This window comes from Varanus komodoensis, unplaced genomic scaffold, assembly GCF_004798865.1.
Source record: "Varanus komodoensis strain SLA01 unplaced genomic scaffold, ASM479886v1 scaffold51, whole genome shotgun sequence".
Taxonomy (NCBI): Eukaryota; Metazoa; Chordata; class Lepidosauria; order Squamata; family Varanidae; genus Varanus; species Varanus komodoensis.
The window spans coordinates 2,920,363-2,933,417 of NW_025336100.1; the positions used below are offsets into that span (position 1 = coordinate 2,920,363).

The window sequence follows — 13,055 nt, forward strand, 5'->3', positions numbered from 1 at the left end:
TTGAATAAGTTCCCTATTTCATTTTGCTTTCAACTCTGTATATCATATTTATTCACCAATAATATATATTTACAAAGATCTACTGTTGAGTTTATACTTATATTGTGAGTTTTTACTGATCAGGCTCAGTAAATTTTTCAAATATTGGAGGAAACTGTGATGCTGTAGAATATGTGTGGCCAAAATTAAATTCCAACAGATAGTGTTATTACAAGTGTTGCCATTCAGCTTTAACAAGCAAATCATACTTGGCACGTAAATCTAAAAATGTCAAAAAGCCATACTCAACCCCCACTGATTGATCAAAATCATTTGTCCAAGTTTATCATAAAATACATTATGAATTTTAAACTCTGAATTTGCAGTGAATATTTTAATAACTATGTTAATTAGCAAAATGAGTCAACAATCCTTTCCAGATTAAGGAATCAATTTAATTCAATGGTAAAGAAACATAGAAACAAAGCGAGTCAGAAGGGGCCTCCCAGGCCATATAGTCTGACCCCCAGCTTCAGCTGTCTCTGCTCATGTAACCCCCAACAAGTGGTTGTCCAGTCTTTCCTTGAACACTCTCGATGGGGTTTCAACCATCTCCCTTGGAAGCCCATTCCATATCCCAGGGGTCCTAACTGTCAGGAAGTACTTCCTGACATCCAACCTGAAGCTGGGTTCCTTGAGCCATTAGAATGTGTCCTGCCCTCCATTGCAGGTCACAGCCCTCCTGCACATGACATCCCCTTGCATTCCTGTAAGTTGTTAAACTTGCATTCTTCTTTAATGTGGAGCTCAGAACTGGATGCAGTACTCTAGTTGGGGGCACACCAGAGTCATGAAGAGCAGTAACAACAACTCCCTAGATCTGGAAGCCACGCTTCTGGCTATACATCCAAGGGTGGTATTTGCCTTCTTAACCACTGTGTCACTCTGCTGAATCATGTGTAGACTGCAGTCGACCAGTACCCCAAGATCACAAGTGCTGCTCTCCAGCCATTTGTCTCCCCTCCTATGACACCCATTTCTATGCTCCAAGTGCACGACCTTTCACTTACCTACATTGGATGCCATCCTGTTGTCCCCCGCCCACTTCCACAACCTGTCCAGATCCTTCTGGATCTGGATCACCTGCTCCTCAGTTATGGCCACCACCTGAACTTTGGTATCTTCCATGAATTTAGTCAGCAGACTGGTTACTCCCTCCTCCAGGTCATTGATAAAAAATTAAAAAGAAAGGGAGCTCCATTCACAAATATAAAGGTGATGAAGTTTTGGATCTAAGAGGCTAAAAAAAAAGTGTTATACCACTTAACTTGAAACTCATTCAGACCTGGCGATTCATATTGGCAATTCCTTTCCTAATTTTTTCTATGTGCAAAGGAACCCTGGGAAACTGCTTTTGCAGAGCATTTATGAATGAAAGATTACCATGATGGAAAAAGCATCCAAATCTTGCTCAGATTTTTCCTACTGTGTACCAAACAAATCAGAATAAAACTTTAAAAAATGTAAATTTATATCTGTGGGAAAGGTATATAGCCTCGTATCATTCTCATCTTTAATAGCTGGAATAGTATTACACTGGTACCTTGGCTCTCGAACTTAATCCATTCCAGGACTCTGGTCGTGACCCAAATTGGTTGTGAGCCAAGTTAAATTTCCCCATGGGGTTCAATGTAAATAAGGTTTATCCGTTCTGTAACTATTTTTTAAAACAGAAAAATGTAAAGCAAAGTGACAAAGAACAACAAAGATTGCGGCCATCTCCCTCCACCCCACCCCACCCCGAGCATGAGCATGGCCATCTCCCCACCCCCTCAGCATGACCACGATTGCACCCATCATCCCTGCATGCACCCATCACCCCAGCGCGCTGGAGGGGGAGAGATGGATGTGATTGCGGGCATGCGGGGGGGAGACGGGCACGAACGCAGGTGCGCTCAGGAGGGGCAGATGAACATGATTATGCTGGGGTGGGAGAGATGACCGAGATCTCAGTTGCACTCCTACAGGAAAGACGGGCGCGATCTCAGCCATCTTCTCACTTGAGGGGGTGGAGGTGGCCACGATTGCAGCTGCCACCCAATACGGAGTCTGCGACCTAAGTCAAAACGTTTATGAAATTTTTGTTCATGACCCAATTTGGTCATGAACTAAGGCGTGTGAGCCGAGGTACCACTGTATAATGTTTCTGTTTAAGACAATGTGTCAAACCTTAGTAAGATGTTTATCATTTTCCCAATATGCCTGTTGTAAACAAGGTTAAAGTAAATTACACCTTTCCACAAATCCTAATAAACGGTGCAGCTGGGGAAATTGAAATATGGGTTATTTCAGTTTCATCGTATGCTTTGTTGCGTTTTTAAAATTCTTTTAACAAGCATAGGCACTCCTTTCTGTCCAAACATAGGTAGGATTATGCCACTAAATACTGCTGAAGCATTGAATCTAGATGTTTGTATGACCTATATTTTTAGATGAATCTGAAGATTTGGATAAGAATTTGGATGCATCATTTTTAAATTTACTGAAGCACAAACTGGGTAAGATTTTGTCTGTTTAAAAAGAATGAGAATGCATAAAATGACCTAATTAGAACTTGTACCTTGTGATCTCTTCGTAAGATGGAGGAATTAAATGCTCTGTCTTCTTTTCTAGTACTGACACAAATATTAATTGATCTTTAAAGTATTTACTTTATATTGATGCAGGGGACTATACTCATGGCAGTTCAGTTAGACAAAATGAGTAACAAAAGGCTTTCATGCATTTAGAAGCTATATCCAGTACATTTCCATCATGTTTCACACTCAAAATGATGCTTTAGAAAAGACGTTCAATTTTCTTAAGTTATCTTCTGTCCAATGTCAAAATTTTACAAGGAAGATGCTATAATAAACCCTCCTGTGTGTAAGCAATCTTGGTAAAGGACTCCTCATTGGCAGTAGATTAGAAAACTTGTTGAACTGGATTCTGATTCAGAATTAGAGGAGGGGCTGGAATTCACAACTGATTTGTTAAAACCAGGTGTCCCAGAGATATAAGCCAGAGAATTGCTCAGAATCAGACAGTTTAAAGTTCTGTGGAAAAGTCTATTAAACTTGCTGATACGACATCATTAGTCAGATAATTTAAGAGGGCAGATGAACTGAGCAGTCAGGGTAATTAGCCCACATGCAAAATGATCCACCTCAGATGTGGGGTTTGCTTGTTTGTTTGGAAGGGAAGAGGCATGTTCAGTTTGGAATCAACTTTGTTAAGCCACATTTCTCCCTAATTTTGCTTGTTTCTTTTGTTATTTGCTTCTGTGATGATTCATCTTTTATATCATAAAGTCATCCTCGGAGGTCAGTTTTAACATAATACTTTGTCCTGATCTGCTTGGATGGAGCAGGGAAGACCACCATGACAGAAAGCATCAAAACACCTTGTGGTAGTAAATACTGTAGTTAATTCTGTTGTGTGAAAAAGCATGATCTGAGCACACAGAGAGAGTGTTTTTTCAGCCTGTCTTTCCTCAGGGACAGGGATAAAGGATAATTAGGGATAAAGGTTCTACAGTAGTTTAATTAGGAGGAAGTGCAGAGCCACTATATCAACCAGATTTGTGGAATCCTGGTCATATGATAAACTGTTTTTTTGTTTTTTTTTTCTTTTTGAAAAATATGGGGGTTGCTATTTGAGGGAAAACATATCTCGAATCCCCTTGGCTTCATGAAACTAGTTTTATTGTTCTCTGGATTCTATCTTTATTTAGATTTTTTTTGTATAAATTGTATAATCTAAAAAGGAAGTAAATAATGCTAGAAATTTATATTGTTAATTTATATAGTTTTATTGTATTCTATTTATTTATGGTTTGTGAGCCGCCCCGAGGCTTTGGCAAATGGGGCGGCATAGAAGTCCCCTAAATAAACAAACAAACAAACAAACAAATATAAATTTTCTGCCTGAAGAAGAGTCATAAAGCCCAAATACATGAACATTTCCATCACCAAATAGTATTGTGTGCTTGTGAATACTTTGAAACCTGAAAGAGAACTTGAGTTCTTAAAGGGGGTTAAAATCAGCCTTAAAAAAATACCATGAAACGATGCATGTACGAGGTAAGTTCCATGCAACTCTGGCAGGGACATGATGGGAGTTGTAGAATTTCTGTCTGCTTACATAGCCATATAGAAACACAGTGTGGTGTTGCGGCTAGGCAGCTGGACTTTAGACTCAGCAGATATAGGTTCAAATCCTTATTTGCCGCAGACTTCACTTGATGTTCCTGAGCTAATCATTTTCACCCTATTCTACCTCACAAGTTGTAGTGAGATATAAAGAAGGGGACTATGTATACTAATAGGAGCTTCTTGGAAGAAGAAAGGCTAAAAATATTTTTAATGGTTAAGTTACATTAATGTGCAATGGTTTTACGCTGAAGAATTAATTATAAGGTGTGTTGTATACAAAAGCTACGAATGTTGCCTGTTCTTGATGAATTTTATCTTTTTACACCCATTCCTGCTTCTTGATTTAGTTTTGCCTACCAACACACCCAATGTTCGACGGACCAAAAGAAGGCGTGTTAAGCCATTGGAGTACTGGCGAGGAGAACGTGTGCAGTATAAGCCAAGCCATTCAGGTGCTAATTTCTCTATATGATATGCCTTGAGTTACATATGACAAATGGAGCCATTAATGTTGCTATTAAATTAACATGTATAATAATGCCAAAATTCAGTGCCCATTTAAAACTATTTTTTTCTGCTGTAACCCACCCAGAGAGTCTTATGCCTATTGGGTGGGTTAGAAATTTAATAAATACCGTATTTTTCGCTCTATAAGACGCACCTGACCATAAGACGCACCTAGTTTTTAGAGAAGGGATGCATGGAAAGCTTCCTGATAATCACAGGCACATTCCCCATCACTTCCCCATGGGCTTCATTAAAAGAGGGGTTGCCATTTGAAAACACACACCGACCTGTGATTAACAGCTCTCACCTGCGCCGGAGGAGGGGGGCGGAGCAGGGCATGCCAAGCGCATGCCGGCCAGGTGTGGTGCAGCTGGGCCAGCAGTGTGCCGGCGGTGGTCTTCCAGGCGGTGTGGCAGGTCTTCCCGGGCGGTGGGGGTGAGCAGTCCGTCTCTCCTTGTGGCCAGCGGGTTAAAGCCCATGGCTCCTCCTCCTCCGCACCGCTCACCCTGAGTGGCACAGCTCTCACCTGCGCCGTGGGGGGTGGGGGGTGGAGCAGCACGCCGAGCGCATGCCGGCCAGGTGGTGGCACATGGTGCAGGCGGGCCGGCAGTGTCCCGGGCGTCGGGCACACACACATTTGCTCTATAAGACGCACAGACATTTCCCCTTACTTTAGAGGGGAAAAAAGTGCATCTTATAGAGCGAAAAATACGGTAAATGATATTTCTCCAAATATAGTGGGATTGTACTATAACTTTGGACCTAATTCCTTCTAAATGTTCTGTTTGTGATTTCTAGTCAGATAACATCAAACTGGAACATAATATCAAAATGGAATTCAAGCACTTTGTGTGTTCTATATCAGTTGTTTACAACCTTTTAAACTTTGGTCCCTTATAAAGTTGCTGTACTGAGTTTCCAAACCCACTGGGAAAAAGGAGAAGAGTGATAGTTGTGAGAGATTCTGTGTTGTGCGAGATGGAAAAATATGTATGTTGTGATGACCCAAAGAATCACCACGTATCCTGTCTCCCTTGTGCCAAGATTAAAGATATAACCAATAAGTTTACACATCTCATGCAACCCACTGACAAATATACCTTCCATTTCATCCACATGGGAACTAATGACACTGTGAGGAGAAGTTTTGATGAAATAATATCAGACTTGGAAGCACTAGGAAGAAAAATAAAAAACTCTGGGACCCAGATAGTCTTCTCCCCAATCCTACCCATACATGGAAGAAAAACTGACAGGGAAAGAAAAATCCTTCAAGTGAATGACAGGCTACAAGGGTGGTGCTATAAAAAAGGATATGGATTCTGGGACCACAAGATAATTTTCCTGGAAGACGGACTCTTGGCAAATGATGGACTGCACCTGACAAAAACAGAAAGCATGTGTTTGGCCACTACATGGAAAGGTTAATCAGAAACAGAATCATAGTGGGGAGGGAGACATGTAGCATGGCATACTATCACCTGGCAAAGATTTAAGTATTTCAGCAGAGAAACAACCTCAAGCCTGACCTAATACCAGTCTCTCAATAAAGTAGAAAACAAGAAGAAAACCAGAGCACCACAAAAATGAACTTGGATGGCTATATGCTAATGCCTGGTACATGGGAAACAACATGACCTTAAGTTCATAGTACTCAAGGGCAATTACAATGTTATATGAATATTGACAACTCAAATGATTGGAACACTACCATTGATGGATACAACTTGTTCAAGAAAAATAAAAATGACAAAAAGGGAGGTGGAGTCACACTATACATAACAGACATGTGTATCTGCACAGAAATACAAGAGGAGGAACTTAGTAGCCCCACAGAAAGCATCTGACTTAATTTAAAGGTAGCAAAACATAAGAAATTCTTAGCTATTGGTGTCTATTACCATCCACCCAGTCAAAAAGAGGACAAGGATGTTACCTTCGAAAAGCAACCTGCCAACATTTCCAAGAAGAATGATATAGTCATCATGGGGGACCTCAGTTTCCCTGATACATGCTGGGAGACAATTTCTGCCAAACATGGCCCCTCCAAGAGGTTCTTGACATGTGTTGCTGACAACTTTCTCCAGCAGAAGGTAGAAGATGGAACGAGAGGAACAGCTTTTCTCAATTTAATACTAACATGGATGACCTAATAGCAGGCATGCGAACTCTGGGGGAAAGTGACCCTGTGATACTTGAATTCTCAAGTATGAAGGACACAAAAATTAACTGCAGCCAAACTCGAACTTTGGACTTTAAAAAAGCCAATTTTAGCAAACTCAGAACAATGAGGTGCCATGGCAACTCAAGTGAAAAAGAGTCCAAAAGGAGTGGGAAATCTTGAAAAAGGAGACTCTCCAAACAACTATGAACCTTCCAACAAGAAAATGTATAGAAGACAAGAGAGGAAGCCCACATGGCTGTATGAAAAGCTAAGTGACAGCCTGAAGGAAAGAACATGTACAGGAAGTGGAAGCGGGGCCAGACCACAAAGGAAGAATATAAACAAACAGTAAGGAATTACAGGAATAGTATCAGGAAGGCTAAACCATGAAATGAACTAATAATAGCAAGGGATGCTAAGAACAAGAAGAAAGCCTTCAGATAAATCCAAAACAAAAGACATAAAAGAGAAAGGTACCCAACTACTTAAAGTGGATGGCATAGTGATAACAGACGACAAGGAAAGGCAGAAATGCTCAATTCCTACTTCACCTCAGTCTTTTCCCACAAGAAAATCTACAACCAAGAGGAAATACAAGCTGAAAGTGAGAGATAGCAGCCCAAGACTGTCAGGTCAAGGAATATCTAGATCAGGGGTCCTCAAACTTTTTAAACAGGGAGCCAGTTCACTGTGCCTCCGACTGTTGGGGGGGGGGGCAGACTATAGTTTGAAAAAAATATGAATGAATTCCTATGCACACTGCACATTAAAATTAATTAAAACTAAAATTAATTTAAAAATTAATTAAAATGTTAAAAATAATTTAAAAATTAAAAAATGTTTGCTCTTCTTGCTTGGGCTGCAGCAGAAGCCCAAGATGAGGTGGAGAAGAGCATGTCCATATTCAAGGGACATAGGTACAATGTCTGTGATCATGCTGGGGGGGTGGGAAGACAGGTGTGATCATGCTGTGGGGGGAGATGGGCTTGATTGTGCTCGTGCAAGGAAGATGGGAGCTATCGCAGTCATGCTTGTGCAGGGAAGGTGGGCGTGGCCATCTCCGCCCCCCCTGAGCACGAGCACAGCTATCTCCCCACCCCCACCCAAGCACGACCATGATCGCGCCCGTCTCCCTACTGAGTGTGCCTGCGCCAGCTCAGAACTTTTGGACTCGCTCGGAGATCGTTTTGTCCAAACGAGTCCAAAAGCTTTGAGGCGGGCTGGATAAATGAGCATGGTGGGCTGTAGTTTGAGGACCCATGATCTAGATGGAATAAACACATTCAACTCTCCAGGGCCCAATGAACTCCATCCCAAAGTCATAAAAGAGCTAGTGGAAGAATTCTTGGAACCACTATTATCTTTGAGAAACCTTGGAAAACAGGAGAAGTGACTAGAGAAGAGCTAATGTTTTCCCCATCTACAACATGGTGAAAAATGCTGAACTTGGGACCTACAGACATGTTAGTCTGATATCAATCCATGGAAAAGTTCTGGAGCATATTATTAAAAATCAGTCTGCAGGCAGTTTAAAAAATGCAATATAAAAGCTAACATGGATTTATCAAAAATAAATCCTGTCAGACTAATTTAATCTCATATTTTGATTGGATTACCTCCCAGATGGACAGAGGGAATACCAGACATAATCTGACCTGACTTTAGCATAGCTTTTAACATAGTGCCCCACAACATCCTGTTCAGCAAATTAACAAAAACTGGACTAGATGGAAAAACTATTAGATGGATTCAAAATTGTCTGCTAAATCAGGCACAAAGAGTGCTCATCAATGGCACCTTCTCAAACTGGAGGGAGGTAACTAGTGGGGTGCCGTAAGGTTCCAGTGCGCTTCCAACATCTATATTAATGATCTAGATGAGAAAGTACAAGCAACAATAATCATTTTACAAATGATAGAAAACTGGGTGGAATAGATAGTAACCTAGAAGATAATAAAGATCCAGGGCGATATTGATAAACTTGAATGCTGGGCTCAAAGCAATAGGATGGCATTCAATAAGGACAAATGTCAACTCTTTCAGCTAGGAAGAAGAAAGTAAAAGCATCCATACAAGATGGGGAATATGTGGCTTAAGAGAACTGGAAAAAAAGATCTCAGAGTAATTGTGGAAAATAGGTTAAATATGAGCCAGCAATGCAATGCCACTGCCAAAAGGGCAAAGCTGTTTAGGGATGCATTAACAACAGTATTACTTCTGAATCACGAGAAGTAGTAGTTCCTCTATACACCTCACTAGTCAGAACTCATCTGGAATACTGTGTCCACCTCTGGACACTAAGATTTAAGAAAGATGCAGAAAAATTAGAAAGGGTCCAGCAGAGAGCAACAAAAATGATCCAGGGTTTGACAAAAATGCTGCATGAAGAGAGACTAAGAGAACGGAACATGTTCAGCCTTGAGAAGAATAGACTGAGTGGGGACATGACATCCCTCTATAAGTACCTCAAAGGCTGTCACAAAGAGGAAGGTCAAGATCTCTTCTCGCTGATGCCAGAGTGTAGGACATGGAATAATCCACTGAAGTTGTGACAACTCAGATTCAGGCTAGATATCAGGAAAAGTTTCCTCATTATCAGAGCAATACAATAGTGGAACTAGTTGCTTAGAGAGTTCATGCGCTCTCCTATACTAGAGAGGTTAAAAAAGAAACTGGATAGTCATCTGAGATGGTGTAAATGGATGTCCTGATGCAACAGTGGGTTAGACAAAATGTTCTTGACCCCGTCTAACTCTACTGTTCTATGATCCTATGATCTCTTAGGTGGGTATGCACAGAATATTTGAAAAGAACATAGTGTTTTGGCTATTAGTTTATTATTGACGGTATAAGGAGGTCTGCTTTGATACTGCCAGTTAGCAAGGCAGGAGGGCACCGCCATGTATTTGAAAAGAGGTGGTAAGAGGGATTAGATGTAAGAGGAACCTCTGTAGGAAATGGGCACTGGGGCAAGCAGACAAAAGTGAATACCAGGAGGAGGAGGCTCATTGCAGAACAAGTCTTCTCAAGGCTAAGGCTGATTATGAACTGAGACTTGCAGAATATCAGGAGCAAAAAAAAAAAATTGCTTGTATCAACATGTACATAGCAAGAGGAAGGGGAGACAGGCAGTGGAACCACTTAATAAGGAAGAACGGGATTTGATGACTGATGTGAGGGAACATGCAGATGCTAAATTATTATTTTCCTTATTTCTTCTCCCCAAATCAGGTTTGGGGAGATCTACATGGAGGACTGGATGAATGTGGGTATTTAGGGGCACAGGTTAGAGTCAGCCCCCTTGAAGTCAAGGAGCTCCTTAGGGCACTGGACATTACAAAGGCACCAGGCCCTGATGGGTTACACTCAAGAGTATTTTGGGAGTTGGCGGGGGTACTCTTGCACTCGTTGGCCTCCTTTTTTTAGGCCTTTCAAAAAGGGTAGCAGGGGGGTTATGGGGAATTACAGGCCAGTTAGTCTTAAGTCCATTCTAGGGAGACAATGGAAAGGGTCATAATCAAGAAAGATCTAGTAACACTAGATAGGGAAGGGAGGGAGGGAAGGGAACTGAGGAGTTTTGGGATAGACTGATGCACTGTCTGATGGAGTAGGGCACAGTTGATGGACCAAAAGCAGAGAGTAACTATCTGTGGGAAATCATCAGGATGGTGGCCAGTGACAAGCGGGGAATTCCAGTTCTATGTCCTAGGACTGATCCTCTTCAATCTATTCATCAATGTCCTGGAAGGGGGGGTGGCCAGTCAGCTGATCAGGTTTGCAGACAATACTAAAATGGGGGTGGTGGCCACAACTGAAGAGCAGGTACTCTGTATCCAGAAGGATCTGGACAGACTATGGAAGTGGGTGGGGAGCAACAGGATGGTGTTCAATGCAGGTAAGTGCAAGGTCTTGCACTTGGAACATAGGAATGGATGTCATAAGTACAAGTTAGGGGACAAGTGGCTGGAGAGCAGCACTTGTGAAAGGGATCTAGGGGTACTGGCTGACTGCAGTCTAAACATGGGTCAGCAGTGTGATGCAGCAGTCAAGAAGGCAAACACCACCCTTGAATGCATAGCCAGAAGCATGGCTTCTAAATTGAGAGAGGTATTACTGCCACTCTATACTACTCTGGTGCACCCACAACAAATGGGGGTATATAATTCCCCATACCCTCCTCAGTTCTGGGTTCCACATTACAGCAAGGATATCGGCAGGTTGGAATTAGTCCTGTGTAGGGCCACAAAGATGGGGGCAGGATTGCAAGGGAAGCCATATGAGGCGAGACTGAGGGAACTGGGTCTTTTCAGCCTTGAGAAGAGGAGACTCCAAGAGGATCTGTTGGTGACATATAGGTACATGAGGGCATGTCATGCAGAAGTGGGTTGGGACCTGTTTTCTGGGAAATAGGAAGGGGAGACAAGTGGTGGGACCACTAAATAAGGAGGAAGGAGATCCAGTGACTGATATGAGAGAACAGGCACAGATGCTAAATAAGTATTTTGCCTCTGTGTTCTCTCCAAGGCAGGATGGGGGAGATCCGCATAGGAGATTAGATGAGGCTGGGGACTTAGGGACACAGATTAGTTACCCCCCTTCAAGTTGAGGGGCTCCTCAGGGCATTGGACATTACAAAGGCACCAGGTCCTGACAGGTTACACCCAAGAATACTTAGAGAGTTGGCAGGGGTTCTCTCATGCCTGCTGGCCTCCATTTTTGAGGCCTCGTGGAGAACGGGTGACGTTCCAGAGGACTGGAGGGTGGCATCAGTGGTCCCAATTTTCAAAAGGGATAGTAGAAGGGACATGGGGACTTACAGACCTGTTAGCCTTACGTCCATTGTAGGAAAAACAATGGAAAGGTTCATAACACAGAGAGATCTAGTGATGCTAGATAGGGAAGGGAGGCTGACAGCCACACAACATGGCTTCTGCAAAAACAGGTCCTGCCAGACAAACCTTGTGGAATTCTATGACAAGGTTTTGAGATGGCTAGATGGAGGGGATGCAGTGGATGTGGTATACCTGGATTTCAGCAAGGCCTTTGACAAAGTGCCCCATGATATCCTGGTGGAGAAACTGAGGAGTTTTGGGATGCACCAAAGCATTGTCCGATGGATTAGGGCATGGTTGACTGACCGAAAGCAGAGGGTAACCATTAGCGGGGAATCATCGGGATGGTGTCCAGTGACAAGCGGGGTCCCCCATTGCCCTGTCCTGGAGCCGATCCTGTTTAATCTTTTCATTAATGACATGGAAGAAGGGGTGAACAGTCTGCTGATCAAATTCATAGACGACACTAAAACTGGAGCAGTGGCCACAACTGAGGAGCAGGTACTCCAGATCCAAAAGGATCTGGACATACTATGGAAGTGGGCAGGAGACAACAGGGTGGCGTTCAATGTGGATAATTGCAAGGTCTTGCACTTGGGGCATAGGAATAGGTGTCATAAGTACAGGTTAGGGGACAAGTGGCTGGAGAGTGGCACTTGTGAAAGGGACCTCAGGGGGCTGGTTGACTGCAGGCTAAACATGAGTCAGCAGTGTGATGTGGTGGTCAAGAGGACGAACGCCAGCCTTGGTTGCATAGCCAGAAGTGTGGCTTCTAGATCGAGAGAGGTATTACTACCACTCTAAACATTTCTGGTGCGCCCGCAGCTGGAGTATTGTGCTCAATTTTGGGCCCCTCATTACAGAAAGGATATAGCCAGGTTAGAGTCAATGTAGCGTAGGGCCACAAGGTTGGTGGCCGGTTTGCAGGGGATGCCGTATGAGGCGAGACTGAGAGAACTGGGTCTCTTCAGCCTGGAGAAGTGGAGACTCAGAGGGAATATGTTGGCAACATACATGTACGTGAGGGGATGTCACATGGAGATGGGTAGAGACCTGTTCTCCCCTGCAGAGGAAGACAGGACGTGCTCCAACGGTGCAAAGCTCAGGGAACCAAGGTTCCATTTGGATGCCAGGAAGCACTTCCTGACAGTTAGGACCCCAAGGGTGTGGAATGGGCTTCCAAGGAAAGTGTTTGAAGCTCAATCAGTGAGGGGGTTCAAGGATAGGCTAGACATGCACACCGCAGACATGTCATGAGCGGAGCTGGGGGTCAAACTAGATAGCCCAGGTGGCCCCTTCTGACTTGCTTTGTTTCTATGCCTGGAAAAGAATTCCTGTTTCCATTCCAAAGCCAGTTCACCAAGGAAGGGCAAGCATAGA

General features: G+C 43.0%; 1 protein-coding gene across 1 annotated transcript in view; it reads left to right on the plus strand.

Annotated features, from left to right (window-relative positions):
• Positions 1-13,055, plus strand: part of CENPC (centromere protein C) — a 99,341-nt gene that overhangs the window by 39,065 nt on the left and 47,221 nt on the right. The window contains exons 11-12 of the mRNA XM_044447405.1: positions 2,472-2,537; positions 4,520-4,624. Of these exons, the coding sequence (XP_044303340.1) occupies positions 2,472-2,537; positions 4,520-4,624 (171 nt within the window). The remainder of the gene's footprint in view (positions 1-2,471; positions 2,538-4,519; positions 4,625-13,055) is intronic.